The 21867-nt window shown below is 36.5% G+C and overlaps 1 protein-coding gene across 9 annotated transcripts in view; it reads right to left on the minus strand.

The window, feature by feature from the left end:
- inpp4aa (inositol polyphosphate-4-phosphatase type I Aa) overlaps positions 1-21461 on the minus strand; it is a 34388-nt gene extending 12927 nt beyond the window's left edge. For 4 of the 9 annotated variants that reach the window (XM_065292903.2, XM_065292901.2, XM_065292905.2 and 1 more), the window contains exons 1-12: positions 21357-21461; positions 10327-10517; positions 9105-9149; positions 4507-4625; positions 4305-4421; positions 4146-4225; positions 3869-3977; positions 3221-3311; positions 1448-1595; positions 653-783; positions 361-465; positions 160-268 (exon numbers count right to left, since the gene is read on the minus strand). In XM_065292903.2, the coding sequence (XP_065148975.1) occupies positions 160-268; positions 361-465; positions 653-783; positions 1448-1595; positions 3221-3311; positions 3869-3977; positions 4146-4225; positions 4305-4421; positions 4507-4625; positions 9105-9149; positions 10327-10426 (1154 nt within the window). In that variant the 5' untranslated portion in view covers positions 10427-10517; positions 21357-21461. Of the gene's footprint in view, positions 1-159; positions 269-360; positions 466-652; positions 784-1447; positions 1596-3220; positions 3312-3868; positions 3978-4124; positions 4226-4304; positions 4422-4506; positions 4626-9104; positions 9150-10326; positions 10518-21356 lie in introns of all 9 variants that reach the window. The other 5 variants (XM_065292900.2, XM_065292898.2, XM_065292904.2 and 2 more) reach the window with 2 other exon arrangements.
- Positions 21462-21867: the final 406 nt, after the last annotated feature.

Consider the following 21867-nt stretch of genomic DNA (forward strand, 5'->3'; position numbering starts at 1 on the left):
GAAAGCAAACAACATAACAGTAAAATTACAATTGCGATCAAAATCAAAACTTCAGTTTATGTACTGTATAGCATAAGAAACTAAACCAAGCACAAAACAACAAAATCTTTGATTTGCAATGTTTAAGGTTGCATGTGATTAGGAATCGAGAGGTCTTACTGCTTTTTGGCATCCTCAAATTTCTGAATAAGTCTCTTCAGTCCGTTGCCCTTAAAGCCTTGATGATGGGCCGCAGGAGCTCCTGTGGTCACCACATCATATGTGCGATCTGTAGAGCAATGGTATGCACCTTCAGTAAATTCTGACAAATGTCCCAAGGATGTCTTTACTGAAAACCAAATACTGACAGACATATCTCACCATAGCCAGACTTACCCTGCACTCTCATCCTCTGAACATGGAGGTTTGTAGGTACAAACTCCAGCTTTTTCTCTCCTTTTAGAGTGCTTGATTTGAAGGAAGGACCTGATGAATAACAAGGGAGAAGATATGAAGATTTTAAAGGCACTGAAGTGTAAATGTTACAATTCTGTTTGGTATAACTGTTCCACTTAAACTTTTAAATACGTTATTGATGTATTACTGTATTCATGATACAAAAAGTATGCATTAAAACCATGCATGGAAATGTTTACTGTGACACAACACTGACCCTTGTACTCATGTAAATTACTGAGAGTCTCCTGATAGGTGAGAATGATGTTTTGATACTGTGCGATGATCTGTCTCCGCAAATTTTCCCAGCAGGGTGACAACTCGCCCAGCTCTTCAAGCTCACACACCCTGTGTACAGAAAATATTATGTAATAGAATAACATTACTGGCAAAATGCTGTGTTTATAAATGTGGTTGCCAATGTGCTACTATGTGTTTGCTAACAAGGTTCTTGGATGTTGCTACACTCTCCGAAAAAAGTACAAAAGCTGTCACTGCGGCAGGGCCCTTTCAAAAAGTACACTTTTGTAGCTAAAGGGTGCATATTAGTAACTAAAAGGTACATTTGGAACCAAATGTATACATATCTGTACCTAAATGGGGCACATTAGGATCTTTTTAAAGGCCACCGTCCCAGTGACGTTTACTGGTTTTAGTAAAACAGATGGTTGCTTACTGAGCTTAGTCATAAATGCCCACCCAAAGTCTCAATAATATTGCAGTTTTGAGATTTTGAAACTCATACAGCTTAAGCTGGTAGTTGGTTTTAGCTGGTTTAAGGTGTCAGTAGTAGATGGTTTAGACTGGACCTTCCAGCCTGGCAAAGCTGGTGGAAAAGTAACCAAAACCAGGTTAAAGCAGCTTGCTACACAAGCTTAAATAGCTTATGCTGGTTTTAGCAGGGTTTTTTTCAGTATGTACCTTTGGTGATTCACTTTTCCCCAAGGTGTAAATCACATTTTCTCAACAAGTGTTATTTGTGTGCTATCCGTTGAATGTGAATGCATTTTACCTGGCAGCATCTTCCTCAAGTAGTAGTTTTACAAATTGTCTGGGTATGTTCAGGGAAAGCACGCTCTCCGCCATCTGCTCCAGGACACGCAGGTGATTTCCGTCCGTGGTGGGTAATCGGTACATCCGTGAAATAGTGCCTCCAAATACTGCATCAGACAGTCAATGTGAATAATAGTGAGTCAGATGTGTAAAGAAATCAACAAAAATATTGTCCTTTTGCTGCATTAGACAGAAACAATTCAACTACTACTACATAAGATCAAACTGTGATTGGCTTTCAGTCTTACATGCATATGTGAAACGAATGGTCGGAACGTCGTGAGCTCTCGCACACGACACTAGTGAGTTAATGTGAAAATAATTTGTACGCAGTCACACACGACAAGATTTTAGTGTAGGACTTGACGAATTCTGACGTAAGCATTTTCGCACCTGTGAGTGGCAGAATGTACAAAAAATAAAACAAGAAGGATACGACAAAGATATTGGCTTGAGTGCAGAAAACAGCCCTGGAATTTCTGTTCTTTTGTATTTCTGTTTATGCATTCCGAAATTGCAATATAGGTCTGTGCTGTGGCGGTGAAGGAATTTCTCTGGCAGTGATGCTGCTATTTTTCGTGGAAAGCGCATATGCGGTTTTACAGTCTTAATATATCATGATTGTAGTGATAAGTAAATATCTATATTGCTATTATTAATGTTACATATATTGTTGCTTTTTTATAAATATGACCGTTTAAAAAACAAATTCAGTGGGCCTATTTATTTATTTGTAAATGCAGAATGAGGAGCAATGAGGTAAAATGCAAGGTACGCTAACGTAACGTCTTTCCCTTTGTGATTAAATTATTAAGACAATACATCTACAGCCAAATATTAATTTGTAAAACGAAAATCATTACATTTAATATAAAGCACATTGTCTAGGCTTGTTTGCATTGTCTAGTTCAAATGTATGAACCCTCGGTCAATGCGGTGTCTTAAAGTAAAAGTGACCATGCATGTGATCGGCATCTATTCGTACATACGTTTGCAAACCAAATTGTGATTGTTCTACAGTCTTACATGCATATGTGTACCTAACTGTGATTGACATTTATTCTTACATTCGTTTGCGTACCAAATTGTGATTGGTCTTCAGTCTTACATGCATATACAAACTGATTTGTGATTGGTGTTCAGTCTTATGTGCATTTGTGTACTTAATTGTGATTGGCCTTCCTAGCTACACTGGCAAAGTGGCTCTGATGCTGCAGATTGTGATTGGTCTTCAGTCTTACATGCATTTGCGCATCGAATTGCAATTGGTTTTCAGTCTTATGTGCATTTGTGGACTTAATTGTGATTGGCCGTTCTAGCTACTGTGTGTCTTCTTACTGTACCTAACTGCACGTGAGTGGCAAAGTGGCCCTGATGCTGCAGATGATTAACTCCGAACCGCTAATGAAAATTATTGCTGGCACTGGTTTTAAAGCAAAGCAGGAAAGCAACTGCAGAACTGAAATTCGCACAGAATATTTAACACACTATAAATAACCGCTTCGGTGTTTAAATGGATTTACAGAATCACATGGACGAACCTCTTTCAAAGCAAGCATGCCTGAGGCTTTCATCAATCTCCACAGCAAGAAATGGAGGTTGTGGACTATTAATTATAATACGAGGACCATTTTAAGAAATAATTATCTGCCTGTAGATGAAATCTAGAAACTGAAAGAAATTAAAGGAAATAAAATCAAATAAACACCAAAGTGATGAATTAGATACTCACCTGCCTTTAAAAGACTGTCTTTACACAAGGAGGCTGATTTTGATTTCACTCCCATGGATTCGGTCAGACTTTCATCAACAGGTAACACCATCTGTGACAAATAATTAAATAACTGCTTCTTAAAAGATGGATCATTAAAATTGGTCACAGGTGTGTGCTGACATGCTCATGGACTAGTTCGAAAACTATGGTAAATGTGAGAAATGAAACCTACCATGATTGTACACAGTTAGGTTAGCAGAATGAATAGACTTTTGGTGTTTTATGCCCTAATTCTCAAAATACTATGCAAGCTATAAGAAAATACGACCTAGACTAAATTACATTTACTTGCTATGACAACTGTTTGTTTTGAACAGTGATTTTACTGGCTGCTAAAAGTCATGTTAAAAGCTATTAATTCTGTATATTTTCTTTATAAAGTAAGCAATTGTTTATACAGTGCTGAGTCACCACTTTATGTCCAAGGTTAATTTTGGCTAAATCTAAAACCACTGCATTATAGTAATTACATCAAAAGTGGTTTCACAAAATAACAGCATGCAAATACAAGAAAAAACAATATGTTTGCTATAATCGCACATAGTAAACTGTAACTGCATGCAGCTGTAAGTAGTATGGTTAAAAAATAGTGTATCAAGCGCTCACCCTGCCATTGACTGTGTCTGAACGTGCCAGAGGAGCTCGCTGGTCCTTCCTTTCCTCAATCATCCATGCAATGATGGTGATGTTTCCAATCACCTCATTCTCTGCTGATCTGAGTCACAGGAATAATCAGAATACATTTGAATAAATTACTAAGAATATTGACATAACATATCAGCAACAGCTTTGGATCTCACTTCAACATGTAACCCAAAGCAATGTTTTGTTGTAGCACCGCACATCACTTTTTTGCCCTTACAGTAGTTTCATATTTTCATACCGCAGCATGATGTGTAATTTGTGGTGTTTATCTTGAAGCAGTTCCTTTACTGTAAACATAGCTGAACCGAGCAGGTACATCTGATAAAACAAAAGAGAAACGTTAACTGTGTGCTAAATAAAAGCAGCAGAATGGTAAAAATAAGGGTTTCAGTCTTACAGTCCCCTGCGAGCGGTCTTTCACATCATAGACGGACAGCTTAATTTGGGTCTGCTGTGTAATTAATGAGTCCTGGAAGAAGGCAATGCTGCTCAAGAAGATCGGATTACTGGTGCCCTAAGAAAACATCATGCAATTCTTGCATTAAATGAAACTTTATATGCAAAATATAAATCATTATATACAGTAAGTAATTCATTACCTCTATAATTTCAGTCTGTGTGTGTTTGGTCCAAAATGCCTGCGGAGGTGTTGTGCAGCTCACGGCTACAAAGCTACTGGGCTTGCGATCCAGTGATGGGGTGACCAGCTCACTGCATACTGGGAAAATCATATCAAATCATTGAGTTGATCATTGATAACCAACCATCTATGTTTCTGGAGGTGGAAAGTAAAAAATGTCCTATAAAGGAATTTTGCGTTTACAAGATGCCTTAGCTGTCACAACTCATTTCAATTCAGACAAAAAATGTATAGATGTCTAACCATAGTCCAAAAAACCCCTGGCTTACATGATGGAATATAATATCATATCTCCTAAGTTATTTAGGCAAAAATGATGTAAACTCAAGTTTATGGTTAATTGTAGCCGGATTATATCTGGTCTATAGTTAAAGGTGCTCTTAGCGAATTCACGCGTTTTAGACCATAAAACATTTTTTGTTACATACAGCAAACATCTCCTCACTATCTGCTTGCTGCCTGTCCGCTGATAAAACTGTAAAAATCTCTGTAGACAGCCCAGGCTTCACAAACTGCAATAAAAACACAGTGGCCAAACCTAGCACCACGAAACATAAAGTGTTCCAGCCAATAAACGACAAGAAGGATTTGGGGGTGGGGGTTGGGCGCGTTCATGAAAACACGGAAAGGCAGGGGGAGGAGTTAGCTACGCCCCATTTGTTTGAAAACAGTTCAAACATCAACAAAAAGTGACGTCTCACAGATTCGTTAAGAGCGCCTTTAACCTAGACAATAAAATGATGGCTAGTACTTGCTGAGAACTCAGAGTGGCTATAGGTAACCAAAGTATTGCTAATATCCACAACTAATAAGAAACATAATGAATGTCAAAAATTATTAAAGGCAGATGAATGTGACCCTGGACTTCAAAACTAGTAATAAGTCGCACAGGTATATTTGTAGCAATAGCATACAATTACATTGTATGTTGTTTATTAGGGGTGTCACGATTCTCCAAATCCTCGATTCGATTACATTTTCGATTCTAAGGTCACGATTCGATTCAATTCTCGATTTTTACTTTTTTTTAAAAGACAAAAAATGCTATGCCATTAATATTTATTATTATTATTGTTATAGTTACACATTAACATACACATTGCGTGCTTTTCCTCGCATGGGTGTTTTTGGGCTTCACTTTACACGAGAGAACTTGTAGAGGATTCCTTCTTGCACGCAGATGGACTTAATGCGCACGTCTTGGACTGGCATCTGAAATAAATCCAGCGCGTCAAGCAGCTGCGCTTCTCTCTGTCTGACGTGCACGGCACGCGCTCTCGCATCTATCCGAAGTCTAAACATAAACTAAAGTAGTAGTAATCCTTACTTATTTGTTCAGTTTTATGCGTTTCATGCGAGCTGTGGCAAACTATCCCTTTTGTTTGAAATATAATCTGCTGCATCTTGGCGCCTCATTCTCACGCACGTGCAGAGAGCTGCACTCTGTCCGAAGGCAGATCAGTAGGTAGTAATGATATGCATTTCAAGTATTAATACATCCCTCGTGTTTAAAATATAAATATCTGAGAGGTTTTCCCCCGCTGGGTAAGCCGACCGGACGTGACATGAGGGCGTGGCAGCATCGACAATCCCATTTTTTTATTCGAAGTTCGAGGATGGGACTTAATTTCGATCGATTTCGATTTAAAATCGAAATCGTGACACCCTTATTGTTTATACAATACAATCTTGTGTTGTTCTACAGTAATTGCTTCTATTGTATACCTCATTTGTAAGTCGCTTTGGACAAAAGCATCTGCTAAATGACTAAATGTACATTTAAATATGTAAATGTATGGGTCAAAATGATCAAAAATCATCATGATATTAAGTAAAGAATGCTCCATGAATATATTTTTTTAATTTCCTAACCTAAATATATAAAAACTGTATTTTTATTAGTAATATGTGTGGCTAAGGACTTCAATTTGACAACTTTAAATGTGATTTTCTCAATATTTAGATTTTTTTGCACCCTCAGATTCCAGATATCAAATAGTTGTATCTCTGTCAAATGTTGTTCTATCCTAACAAACAATACTTCAAAAAGTACCCTTTGACTGGTTTTGTGGTCCAGGGTCACCATTATCATAATCTAAATATAGCATGCTGATATTGTGGGCACGCACATCAATTTCTGGGTCGAACTTCTGCGTCTGAACCGGCTTGTTACTTTAAGATGCGTGTAAGTTTTTTTACTAAATAAAACAATACACGAAGAATAACCAACAGAAGCGTTTGATATTTTGAGCTTTCAGTCCTGAGGTGTTTTTATTTTACAGTAACTGTTTGAAAATGTATGTCACTTTCAACCGGTCGGTGTGCTTCCGCTAGACTTAAATGGTGGGGTTGACAATATATATATATATATATCTTTTATTTTGGTACTGACGAAATTTTATCGAAACCTATAGAGGAGATGGTATTTAAAGGAGCGGTGAATCAAATACTCAATTTTAACTTGATAATTTGTTATATGAGAGGTCATCATACTTAAATGAACATCCTGCAAGTTTCAGAACTGAAAACGTCCGTGCTACTGAAATATAACAGTTTTTGGCACCAAGCCAGTAAAACAAGCCAGTGTGGAATTCGGAAATCTATGACGTCAAAGTAGAATTGAAGCACCGCCCCACAGCCAAATACAAGGACCACTTTTGAAGTCCCGTCCACAGCTTCGCGTGACACACGTGTGTCTCAACAAGTAAATATGTCTTTAAAGATTGACAAATGTAACCAAAGTGACTTTTAAATACATTTTTTCTGAGAGACTTTTATTTTGACGCGGTGATCTGTTATGATAGACTGGAAACGCATTTTCGGTTGTGGAAGAACCGCGTGGGAACAACACAGAAGCTAAATACTTTAATTCGGAGGCTTTGGAACATAACATTAAATGCCTGGAAAAAGTTTGCTTTTTAAGAAGTTCCAGCTCGTGTGGGGAGTGTTTGTTAACTTTGTGTACATGGATTTATTTGGAAAGAAGTCGATGCTGGATTTGCAGAGAGACTGTGATTAAAAGCACCACTTATATTGGATCTGACAACAATGACACAGCATTATACACAGTAAGACATTTTACTTTATTTAAGTTACTGCGTTTCACTATTGCTTTGTTAGAAGAGATCGCTTGATATGTCTTTTGTAACATCCGTGTCTAAACACGTATGTTTGACTGTTTTAATGTACTAAAAACATTAAACGATTAATAAAGATACACCACTTAACATCACGACTGTAATTTAACGGTAGAAATATACAGTGTTATTTATAAAGAAGGGTTTATCAGCCGCAGTTTAGATTCTGATGCCCGTTTACTGTGTTGTATACGGTAATTTAGGCGCGTTACGTTTGAAAGGTCAAACACTCAACAAAGCTTATTTTTTATCATATAACTGTGGTATTTAACATTACGTGAATGTAAAAGCAACCTCACAAGCACAATCAAATTATACAAAGTTATTGATAAGGATTTATTAGCCGCAGTTTAGATTCCGATGCGCGCTTACTGTGTTGTATACGGTAATTTAGTCACGTCGAGTTTTGTTTCTACTTTAATATACGTATTGTCATTTATGTGTATCATATTTAGCACCCAGAATCTTTTGTGGCTCAAACATATTTGTGTTCGGCTGCTATTTTTATCACATTAATGTTTTTAAAACATTTGCCCACATGTAATGACGGGGAATGAAGCCGTCCAATCATAGCAGTGGGTGTTTACGTCCAGGTCTTCAATGCGGCCCGCCCCTTCAAACGAACCATTTCTCTAAAGAGCCACTAATCCATGTTACAAAATAGCCTATTTCTTATTGTTTTTGATGTTTTTGAATGTAAAAACCACGCGGACATCAGAAGTAGACATCAGGCAACAGTATAAAACAATAAAATCGACAAATTCACCGCCCCTTTAAATGAATTGCGGAATTTGGTAGTCACGTTTGTGGTGATAGACCTCCTGTCAGAACATCAGAACTGCAGGCATTGTTCTAAAAACAATGGGTCTAAATCTGAATATGAAAAACTAATTCCAACTAAATGGCCCATTCCAACTAAAACAGTAAATGTTCATGATTTCATTTGAAAGAACGAACACAATTCTACCTTCTGTTCAAATTTCATGCAAATATCTCATGAAATGAGAAAGTTACAAGCAAAAACATGTGAATAAGCAGCATTTTCGGTCACACACCTTCCATTGACATACATATATAACTTTTTCCTCTGATTTCTTACATTAAAAATATCGTAACTTTCTCAATCCTCAACCGATTTTTACAATCCATGTATCTTTGTAAATGGGAATGTTTGCTCTGTCGAGGCATGGAATGAAATTTGAGCTTTGGGATTTACTTAATAGCATGTAACAAAACAATATGGCTAATAAACAGTGTATTCCCTACACAAACAGGCTGCATTTTCTTTGTGTGGATAGCAAAGAAATATGAGAAATAATGGGTAACGGAACCTTGACTGGATGAGAGGACATCCCTTGAAATGAAACATTAGTTTGGTTGAAAGTGTATTGTTTAATTCAATATTGACTGTATTACTCACCCAGACTGAACTCAAGAACAGGTTCATCGGGATCCTGACTGTTTCCTGGACAAAGGAAAAACAATGGAATATATTTCAGTAGCAAATTTCCAGACATTATCTAAATGTGAAATATCATTTGTAGAGATCGACCGATATATCTGTTTCCCGATATTTAAGCATTTTCCCATTATCGGATATTGGTTTTGTAATATCCGATTGACCAATAAACTCCTCTATCTTGTGGCTGTTTTGAGAATTGCGCGCTGGACGCGATGAGATGCGTTATAAATGCCTGATATGCATAGTATGCAGCTTGGTTAAAAAAATAGAGGTGAACTCAGAGAGTCATGTAAACCGATTCATCAAATCCTGTCCCAATAACGATGTAGCTTTAAAACAGTCATGAATGAATGCTTGGTGGAATAAAGAACACTGAATACATTTTTTTTGTTATTTATGCTTTTTAGTAGCTTAGTAAAATCACGTTCATATTGCTGTTCACTTACTGGGTTGAAGGCTGAAGCACAGCCATCACATGTAGCTAACTTTTAACAAGATTCACCATAAGTTATATTAACATTTACCAGATAAACATTATTTTGCTAAAAAAAAATCTAAATAAATATCTGTGGATATTAATTAATTATTTATTACCTCCGCGAGCTGTCACAGTTAAATAAAGTTAATGCGTGAGTAAAAACATAAATAAACAGTGCTGCAAACAGCCATTTCATAAGACATAACAACAGAATATTCATTATTTTGACTTAAAATACCAGTTAAGGAATTTAACGATATATAAGCTGTTTGGTATGTTACTTTTCTGACAATGTATTATTCCAGTGATATTATTCATTAAATTAATATTATTCTTCACTCTTTCAGACGTCTATTTATTACATTGTATGCAAATAGGGAGTGATTGTTATTACTATAAGGGTTTTTTTTTCAGTTCATGTAGTGTTGTAGTAATTGTTTCAAAAACAGTAGTATAACAGTAAATAAAAATCGGTTTAGCATATTGGTTATCGGGCACATAAGCATCCAAATATTTGGTATTGATTTAAAAAATCAGAATCGGTCGATCTCTAATCATTTGTAATCTCAAGATAATTATAAGAAATATCAAGACTGGAAGCAGAATTGGCATTAAAATGACAGTCGACAATAAATACTAAGAAATATGACATATTTGCATAACAGAAGACTTTTATTTCAAATGAACTTAATAATCCCTTACCTGTAAGTGCCAACCCCATCATCTCAGAGGACAGATCAAACGTGTTAGCTCGGTACACGGACCATGGCCTGTGGCGTGGACTGCGCTGTCTACCAGCCATCTTGACTCCAGCTTGTTTCACGTCCTATAAGAGTCTCTTTCACACTCCCGGTTTATGTGTTTGGTAAATTCTTCAAGTTGAATCTGAAAGCCTGAACAGGAAAGTGACAAAAAGTCAACTTCTGTGTTTATAATTGTCAGGAGACCAAAGAATCAGTGGAGCCAAGCCAACCTGAGCCATCCAAAGAATGAGACTCACGCTTGATCTCAAACAGTTATGAATGCCTGTACATCAGTAATCTGTCATCACAGAGCTGGATTTATAATGTAATAATTGACAGAGCAACATCTTCCTTGGAATAAGCAATGAATTCCCATGAACTGTTGCGTAATGCAATAGTGTTATTATGGTCACAAAACTAATACGTAGAGCAAATTAAACCATTTCTGTTAATTCAATTTAAACAATAAAATACTAAAATGATTTCCATAAAATAAAACAAAAATGCCATGAAATTAATTATTAATGTAATTGTTTTTGAAATGCATTAGTCAGGATATTACTATTATTTATTTATTATAATGTTTTTCAGAAAAGCAGATATGTGAACTTATTTCCTAAATTTTTACGAATATATTACAGTGTTTTGTATAATTTAGTACAGTCAAACACTTACATACTGCTCATTTAAGCTACCAAGAACACCAGACTTTTAGCCACAGTCAAATGTCTGAATACATAAGACTTTATGGGTGACTGTATAACTGGTAATCACCAATATAGACGTACAATAGACTACAGACTAATGGAGGTCTTATACAATGACACAAACATTTTATGGACATTGATTGTGTACTGTAAAAATACTGTTAAAAGATAGGTACTTTGCCCTCGCAAAAGTGCTGAGGACATGAAGGACAATATCTATGCCTAAAACCTTTATGAATGCAGAGGAAACATCAGGCTAAAATGAAATTATCTCTGCAGTAAGAGTCTTTGTTTCCTTTCATTCCTGATTTCTGTTATATTATTGAATACTACCTGCATTATTTTACTTGTAAGATTTTATCACTTCATTGGAAAACCCATATTGGGAAATTGAACATGAACTATACAACACTTGAAACATAGTTTTAGAGAAATTGAATGAGATGCCACTCCCACGTGTTCATTCAGTTGATGAATGGTTTTTGGCTGTGCCGTGCAGAGCAGCAGGTAGTGGGCTGCAGTCTGGGACTGAGGGGCGGATGGCTGACTCAGCCTTCACCATACACAACCTGTAACCCACCAGCCATCCATCTGCCTGTTATAGTTCACCTCACAGCTTAGAAATAGATTTTAATAAACAACACATACCATAATGTGTTTACAGCAACCAAAAATAAAAGCTGTCATCAACAGTCAGTTACCATACTCATAAATGTTGACATTTACACACATTAACTGCAAGAATTTTTATAAGTTATTTTGCACGTGGCTCATCTACATTTTTTAAACAGCAACTTAAGCTAATGCCAGATGCATCCATAGGAGTGGGTGATATGACCAATATCTTAAATAACGATAGGATTCATTTTATTTCATTATAACGAGGCAATGATCAAATGTCATTTCCATGTCTTAATATACAGCTGTTATTTAAAAAGAATTTATGCCACTCCAGAATTGTCTAAGATCATTTTTGTAAGTAGTTTTACAAACAAAAATAGCACTCACTATGATCCACCTTTCTTGAATTAAATGCACAACTATTTTGGCCATCATTTTATTTTGGCCATAATTTTATTTTGTCGAACTCGACCAGGCTTGACCAATCACATTCTCTGTGCACATCAATGCATACAATTGTGGGACAGGACATGAAGGAATCTCAGTAGACAGGAAGTAAACCTAACATTGTATTTGGACGTGCCTTGATGCCTTCCTGCCTTGGAATGCTTCCTCAGAAGGCAGCATTTTAGAGCTTTCAGACACAGCCATTATAAGGTTGGCACGGTTTTACTGTCTAACCAATAAAATATCAGTCTGTTTTTAATTTAAGTTGATAAGTATTTGGAAAACAGAACTGCACATAGAGTACAATATTAATTAAAGGTGCCAAAGAATGCATTGAAATAATATGTTAACAATTTTTCTTTTATATGTACATAGAAGGTACGTAACTTTATAAGGTGCAAAATTATTCAGAAATGCTTTTTACGTTTCAATTTATAACCCTAGGATTTGTCCTTTGAATAAAATGGTCTATTTTTGCCCTATATTTGTAAGGGTCATGAATAATAATGTTTAGCTCTGCTCTGATTGGCTCTGCTCTGAGGCTCATGCCAATAGCTCACATTAGTAAACAGACCTTATAGAGGTTATATGAGCCTGTATTTGATGAAAATACAGATTTTAAAGAACAACTAATTGTTTGGTCAATAAAGTTTTTTAGGGGTGCACGATTCAGAAAATTTCACGATTCAATTCGATTCCGATTTTAGGCTCAAGATTTGATTCAAAATTGATTTTCGATTCAAACATGATTCACAGTATGTAGATGTAGTTTACTTTTTCCTGTGACTGATTGTAGTAGATATACAATTTTAAAGGAAAGAAACACAACAAATTAAATGTAGTTTGATATTACTTTATGCAAAAATAAAAACTGATATGAAGCAATTAGATGACCCCTTTTATCAAACTCTATTAAATACAATAATATAGTATATTAATGATAGACAATGCAGGTCTATAGATTATAAATGTGACTGGTGTTATAATGGTTATTATTTATATTAGATAGAGCAGACGCAGGAAAAGTGCCTCTCTTTCTATTTCTCTCTTGATGATTAAAAAAAGCAAAATCCACTCATTATTTCAGATTCAAAAGTCTACTTGCTGTCCCAGTGACAGGGGACTTTACATTACAGCTTTGCGTTTTGTAAATCTTGAGTCAGCTTGAGCTTTGCTTGTTCAGTGCAATAGGCTAAGCATTGTCTTTTTGCTACCATCTCTGTGCAAACTTTTTAGATTTTAGAAAAGACATGGCTTATTAATAATAGTATAAAAAAGATGGGAGAAAGAAAATCCAGTGCGTGGTCGTGACTTTCAAAACAAGAGCCAGTTGTTATCGCCATAGAAACCGTCGGCACGCTGAAACTGCACGTGAGCTTTAGCGCGTCAACGCTCACGGCCATTCTCCGATCGGCTCGGGTTTTACACACAATATTAATCGGACTTGGGACCCAAAGTAATTGAACTTTGACTGACCCGGACCCGACTGACCATTTTAAATACAAACCCGGAACTATACTGTTCGCGGGTGCTCCGTGAAGTCCTCTAATGCTAAAACTCTGCTCAGGTTCAGAAACATGAAGGATACAATGTGACACGAGCTTGTTGGCGTCGTATCCCAATTCATTGAGAAACAAAGAGCATGTGAACGCACACCAAACTCATCATGTCGCACACAAAATGCCATTATTAAAGAGTGTCATCATCACGGAAAAACAAAAAAGACAAAATTTGATGCCAGATATACTTGGGCACTTGTTAATATCCCTGGCAGCGCGCCCAAGTAAAGTCAATGTGTGGGAAAAACTGTGACAAAAATGTGCAGGTGTCAGTGTAAATTCGACGCAGCGCCATCAGGGCTCCAGACTAACTTTTGTTACTAGGAGCACAGTGGCCCCCAACTGAAAATTTTAGGGGGGCAACCAGAAAATTTAGGGGCACACACCGTAAATCAACATGCTAACCAAATATTCACATTTCTACTAAGTAATACACTGTATTACTAATAAACACTTTGATGATAGGTGCAGAAATTACAATGTGCTGTTTTAAATTTAGTGTCACATCACAAAAAAAGGTCAAATTTACTGGTCGCAAATGTGCGACTGGATGTAAAATTCAGTGGCACACTCTCAAATTTTGGTGGCAAAATGCCACCATTTGGTAACAGTCTGGAGCCCTGGCCATCTATGGGAATACTGATATAAACTCATTTCAGGACAATAGTAACACGGCATTACAAAAAATATACATGAATCGATTTTTGGAATTCTATGAATCGATTCTGAATCCGCAAAACTTGAATCGCGATTCAAATGTGAATCGATTTTTTGCACACCCACACAGTTTTTATTCTATGGCACTTTTAAGTTAACTTCTAAACACAAAAAAAGAAGTCTAAACAGGTTTTAAACAACATAAACCATTTTTTGAAAAAAAAAATTTAAAGTATCCGAGTATGTTTAAGACAAGTAAGCTAGTATTGTATTATGTTGTATAAATGGATAGCTAAATGAACAGACCTTGAACCTCCTACTATTCAAAACAGATAATTCAGTCTACTGAATACTCCACCACATTTAAACAACCACTTCCTGACCTTTTGCTTAATCAGGAAGTGTGGGTCACTTTTTTCAGATGAGCTTTATGAGACTGTCAATTTGCATGCTATTTTAAAGTGACTTCAGCAGAGCCATAAAAAAAGAAAATCATAAATAATATATCTCTTAAATATCTCAATTTGTATCTCATAGAAATTAGCGAGATTAGTTGGGGAGCAAAAGATTCACTTCTGATACTGAGAAACAGACCCCAGTAAATCACACGTCATTTCTATAGTTTCAAAGGAGATATCAACAATGTCTGAAACTGTGTCAGAAGTCAGAGATGTCAGTATGACAAACACTACTTTTAAAGACTAAAATATTTGAACTACGCTACCCACATTCACAGTACAGCTGTATGTCAATTCTCACTGTTTTTTATCTCCTTCAAGGAATATATGAAACGTATGAGACAAAATTGATACTTAACTGAAACACTTTCCCAGTTGGGATTTATTGTAACGTAATGGACAGAGGGTTTGTGGTAACACTTGCTAAAAAATTCTATTTAAACACAAATAATTAAAAAATATTCTGTTTATATAGCTACTAGAGATTTACCCATGTATATGATGCACTGTATATGATTACCTTTTTTTAGACGAACACAATCAAAGTTTTATTAGAAAATGTCCTGGCTATTCAAAGCTTTATAATGGTAGTAAATGGTGCCTCTGATTTGAAAAAAGTCCAAAAGATGTAATCCACATGGCTCCAGGGGGTTAATAAAGTCCTTTCACAGGCAATCATGTGGTTTTGTAAGAAAAATGTTTAAAACTTCACAAAGTAAAATAACTAGCTTCCGGTACGACCAACGCACTTTCATGAGAGAGTGCGTTTCCAGAGTATGACGTAGCGTACAACAAGATGTAGTGGTGTGTAGTGACAAACGCAGCAGCCTCTCAGAGCAAAACAAAACACCAGTCAGGAAATTTGTGACAATTAGTGAGAGTTGTTTTAGCTATAGATTTATTAGGCTTAAAATGGTTCAAACTCGATTCTGTCAAACTCGATTCTATCAAACTCCCAGTTCACTTGCTTTAATATCATGTCATCACCAACACGCACGTAAAAGACGATGTAAAACACAATGTGACTAAGCATATTTTTAGTATTTTAATATGTTGGTGTTATCATGCACCGTAGAGAGCGACAGCTGCGCATGCGTGTTATAGAATGCTTAATTCCTCAGTTGCCAGGGTAATTGTGCATTGTGGAAACTAATGATAGACGTCATTGGCTAAAATGCATGCGCAGGTTACTTTGCTTCCTGGACGAGTGTGCATGAGTCCGAGGTGCTTTCACATTCATGCAAACCATGCCACAGTTCCATTGCAACCAAGCTCAGAGCACCTCCTTTAAGCAGTCTTGGGTTTGGTACCCCGGTGTGCTCCCACCTCCGCATGACAGCTTTCACATTGCAACCTTTTCATGCGAACTGTGCCCAGTTTCGATTATTAGATTATCAGAGCATTTTTAACAACAGCAATATTTAAATGAATAGTTCATCCAAGATTGGAAATGATTTGAAGGGAAACAATAAGTTTGTGAGAGAAAATTTGTATATTTGTATTTAGCGATTGAAACATCGTTTTTTAATGTTAACACATCTAGATCAAAACTGGTGGCACTTCAGCTCAATGTCTGTTTTATTATTTTATTATTTGTTATAACATGTTTTGTGTCATGTCGCATATGATTTTGCTTCTATAATTTAATGGCCAATATCGCATTCATTATCACAAGTGATGTGTCCACAATAATGAAGGGAAATTTCCCTGGTTGTCAGTGAACTATGGTGTATTAAATGCAGCTCCATCTGAAAGCAATACTACAAATCAAGGAACAGGCTTTACTGATGAGATGCACATGGCAAACGCATGTGATACATTGTGCAGCCCTATAATGATTTCTTTTTCGATGATGGATTGGCTTAAAAAAAAGCTAGGACGAGCCAGGATATTATTTCGTTCAACTCTTGTGTTCAGCTGAAAGAAGAAAGTAATATACTAAGGATGGCTTGGGGTAAAATATAGGCAAATGTTTTATTTGGGGTGAACAGTTGGCGGTACAAACCTTTTCTGGGCAAAACACTCCTAGACAGAGTAGGGAGTGCAGTGATACATTTCCTCCAAATCAAATCCAAATAAAATATATGTAGAAAACGTGCCTACGTAGCCTTACACAACAAGCTTGTTATTTATACATTACAGATCATAAAGCAAGCTAGCCGATGCCTGAATACTTGCAATGAGTATGCTGCTGAGCCCATATATCCTAGCAACAAGTGTATTGCCAGTAGTCTCTGAATGCGCCTTAAACAAAATGCATCTCGCCGGAGCACAGATGAGTGGTGAGTTTTGCAACAACACTTTTAAAAATATAGATGTGAAACCATTTTGGTTCACCAAAAAAAAAAAAAGTTCTTAAAAAATGTATTTCTTTCTTACCTTCTCCCAGAAAAAACTGCTTTAGAATGTTAAAAATGTTAAAAGGTTTTTATGAAACCATACAGCCAAAAATTGTTCTTCTATGGCATCGTATAGCACCTTAATTTATAGAGGAGCATGTTATACTGTACTGTATACCCAAATGATCTTGGAATAGCTGTGTTGCCTATAGAGTATATGACCTGCATAGAAAAAGCTGCATAGAACAAAGTAATTGTAAATGACTTTCAGAATAATTACTAAGCCTCAACGAACACATCGTGGCACATCTGAGTAGCTGACGTGAAGCTAAGACAGACAACTTAAATTGGACATGGCCTAATATGTGTGATATTCCTATTGGTTGCATTGACCAGCTGCACCTGATGCCATGAGCTGATGCGAGCTTGACTAATTTGGCCTGCCAGAACTGATGTTATACTCTTGATTTTAACTGCTGTCTAAAATAAGCTAACATTCTTTAATGATTTGGCTTTGATTATGATTTTAGTGTACCATGTTTAAGTCCACTTCACATATTTTCACACCAAAATACATGCAGAAACCAGTAATTTTTTTGGGTCTTATCAAAAATACTGGGTTACAACATTAAGCACTGCTATTACAACGAATATGGCCGGTCTGGCAAATGAAGTCCCACCTTCTAGTTAAAAGATTCAATCATCTGACATTCTCTGTGGGAGGGGCTATACATTCACGTGATGCGCTTGCAAATCTGTGTGCATGGCAGTTTGCTAATGCGGCCTCTATGAAGGTGTTTTTTTTTTTGGCTATTTAATCTGAAAGCTAAATGGTACAGTTGATGTCAGGTTTAACTGTTGGTCAGAAATATGTTGTGTAATTGTGATTTTAGCATACAATTTTAGAGATCTCGTCTTTATTCAAGCAGAAAAATATCAGGCGAAAACATTTATTTCATTAATCGACTAATTGGATAAAACTTAAATATTTACTTAATTTGATGATTATTCACATATTAAAGCTAAATAAGGCACTAAATTAGGGTATTCATGTGTAGAAGTGTACTTTTAAAAGCAGATGCTTAATTTGTTGTTTCTAACTATTTTTATCAAACCCCAACAAAAATTAGACAAATAGAAACTAACTTATGTAAAGGGCCGAAATGAAACCTTTATTAACCAGTGCTCTTTTGTGCTTTTGCTTCCATCATTGTCCGATCAGGGTTGCCAGATCCATGTAACAAAACCAGCCCAATAGCCATTCAAAGTCATTAGTCCAAAATAGACATATGGCCGCTATAAGATTCTGGGGTTATGATAACCTTTATAACGTTTAAAATACCACAGTTTCACGGTGTTCCGGTAATGCCATTGCAACAATAAAATGTGTGATTTTCAAATGCCAGGTAAAAGTAAAGCCTTTAAATTATAATAAGCTTTAAAATATATAATAGTTTTGTAATGTATATTAAATGTAAACATCAAATCAATCACATGACTTTAATGAATTTTGTATAAACACAGCTTATACCTTGAAGACGGTATCACAGAACGTTTTAGTGGTTTTGACACCTTGACTGTTTAAAAACCTCGGTATACCTTGAAACCGGCCCATGCCTAGTCCAAAAGCATCCCAATGACTACTCACAGCCCAAATACCAACACCTAATGAACCAAATCCTTCCATCTTTAGCCCGCAGAAAAACATCAACATGTGAAAACCGTTTAAAAATAGCCCAATTCAGAACTTTGCCGAAAGTGTGCTTTTAACCAAGCCGGTCACGTGAGAAGAAGCGCCTGATAAACGTGCAGCTCGCGTGTAAAGAAACACATTAAGCGCACATTTGAAGTGGACGAGTGTTCGCTGTCCAACAGAGGTGTTGGAGCATGTGACATCACAGACTAACTAATCAGACCAAATAAATTATTGATTATTAGTGATTTTATCGATTAGTTGTTGCAGCCCATTAGTTGTTGCAGCCCTAGATACAGTAAACGCCTAACTATCATGAGATGTTGGGTTGAGGGTTGGGCTCGGATTAGGATAAAAACAGTGGTCATCTGGCGAAATTTCACAAGATTTCTGTGTTTGCTGTATCCCTTCTAGCCACAACCACGGTCACCATAATGACTTTGGGTTTAGGGGTGGAGCTTCATTCTTGCATTTTCAGATAATCATGCGTTTTAATGTCTATATACTTTATCTGGGCAAAGTCTTCAATTTTGTGCTGAAACAGGGAATCCTTAATTTTCCAATAAGCTTTAGCTCATTCAAGTGAAGATTAAAGTAAATGCAGATTAAGCACATGTAACAAAAATAAAAAAGACGAGGCAAGTTTAAACTGATTGGATTCACCTCAAACGGTCATTAAAGCAGTCATTATGCAAAGTAATAAACACAGCCATCTCTTTTTAGTGATGAGTCATTGTCTGGGTGAGAACAGGACTATCTACGCTCTCTTTTCATCTCTATCCCTTCTTCTGGCTGGGTAATATATTCTGCTCTTCTATGAATGAACAGCCAATCTTTTTTAAATGTGTGCAATCACTGTCTATCTTCAACAAAGTATATATTCTGTCTGTATCAAATGACAGACTTGCTCATATGATTGAAAACTCATCTTAATGTTGTGAAAAAAGGCACAACAAGGATGAAGAAATGTGTGTTATGTTTGTATTTCAGGCCCAAATTGGCAGAGATCCACAGAGTACCATTCCTGTCATTGGCAACTATTGCGAAAATCCATGAACTTTAATGACCATTGGACCAACAAGTGGATTATGTGTGTGGCAAACCTCTTGTTAACATTTTTCACAACACAACATCAGATGGTCGGTAAACACCTCTTGGGGTGAGAGGTACTCACTTTTATGACCATCGGACCAACAACAAGTGGATTATGTGTGTGGCAAACCTTCTGTTAACATTTTCCACAATACAACATCAGATGGCCACCTCTTGGGGTGAGAGGTACTCAAACAAAGATACAGACTGTTGTAGAAACAACATGCTAAATGTCAAATCTGTTTATATCAAGCCAATCGTTCTGTTCACATGATCATTGGGTAAACAAATTGTTGGGCTGTAGAGGGTCCAAAGCTTAAAATGCGGCTTGAGCTCTTGAAAATAAAATATGTACAGTAATGAGCCAAATAAATGTTTGAAAAGGTGGAGAAGGGGAGATGGAGATCAATACAACATAACTGACAGTTTTAAGATGAACAAGTTCCTTCCCATATAACCCGAGGAAATTTATTTAAAATCTGCAAAGCTTTAGGCCTCTTTTATTGGCTTTCACTGTAGTTTCCCAAACAAGCCCTCTTTTATTCTGACACAATGCAAAACTGTGTTGTCCTGATCCCTTCTTAAAGCATAATTTTATTCCTCACAACAAGACATGAAGACAATAAGAAAATGCATCACACTGCTTAAATTGCTCCTTTGTTTCCTCTTTTCTGTGATCTAATAGGAACATTTATACTCATCCATAAGGCCTTTGTCTATAGCTGTATATGCAACTCTTCAGCACCTGCCATTAAACAACAGTGCCATAAATCAAAGACTGTTTGAAAATTTAAATGAATCAAAAGCTAAACATCACTGTCACATTACAATTTAGTTTTGTAAGAAACTACTAGTGCCTGGCTCTTTGAGTAAACATAATGCTTTACATACAAGGCAATTTAGTGGAGTTTTATCTCCAAAAATCATTATCAGATCATCTTGAAAGCCCGCACATCAGAAACTGCACGCTTAAATGTGTTCGAAATCATGTTGCGCTTCGCAGACTGTTCGGCATATGACATCACAATATCGCGAGAGCGATTCGACAGTTGTGCTACTCTCGCGGTACCCTGATTTCATAAGACGATCGCTCTGCGCAAAGGCGCATGAAGTCAAACACACTGAACCTTTTTTTTAAAACGTGTCGATGCACTCATGACGGTATATAAAGCGTGATGACGACTGCATAGACAATTGCGTTTACCGTTATGTCTTATAATAACCTGATAAACATTTATCTATAAACAACCCCAAATGCTAATTATCACACCTTTTCGCATCATATCGCAGCTGGGCATATCAGGTGAAAATAGATTCCAGTATGCTAATTTCTTTTAAGCGATCTTACATGTTTTGAACGCCAGAAATGCAAATATCTCTTGCTATTTTCAAATAAATAGAACGGACATCACTTACGTTTCAGTCACCGATATGCTCCATGTTATTGGCTGTGTTTTCATACACCGAGATCTCCGCAGCTCTTTCAGTCGCTCTGCATTGTGGACTCGCCCTGGCTTGACGTCGACACGTATGACGTCAGATTGCTTACTCTCAGTGCCCGCCCACTTTCTCGCTGAGCTTTATCAAAACACAGGCAGCATGAGCAAACGGTGCAATAAAAATGCATTTAATATTGTTTATCGATTGCATTTATTACGGGAGCTTTCCACAAATATGTTAGTTTTTGTCGATCTATTAATATCTTTACGAACCTATGACAGGTGCCTTTAAACGGAGTTGCTTTCGGAAGTTCTTCATCCCCATCTAGTGGTTATAGCTCAAGGCATCGTTCATTAAATTAATAACATGCTGTATCCTTCATACTGTTATTTTTCATAAGCATACTTGGAGCCAGTGGCCGGTTGCATAAACTGCTATTTTTTTCTTAAAGATTAAGTCATATCAATTTGTAAGTCATAAAAATGGT

The sequence above is a fragment of the Paramisgurnus dabryanus genome, chromosome 15 (assembly GCF_030506205.2).
Source record: "Paramisgurnus dabryanus chromosome 15, PD_genome_1.1, whole genome shotgun sequence".
Lineage (NCBI taxonomy): Eukaryota > Metazoa > Chordata > Actinopteri > Cypriniformes > Cobitidae > Paramisgurnus > Paramisgurnus dabryanus.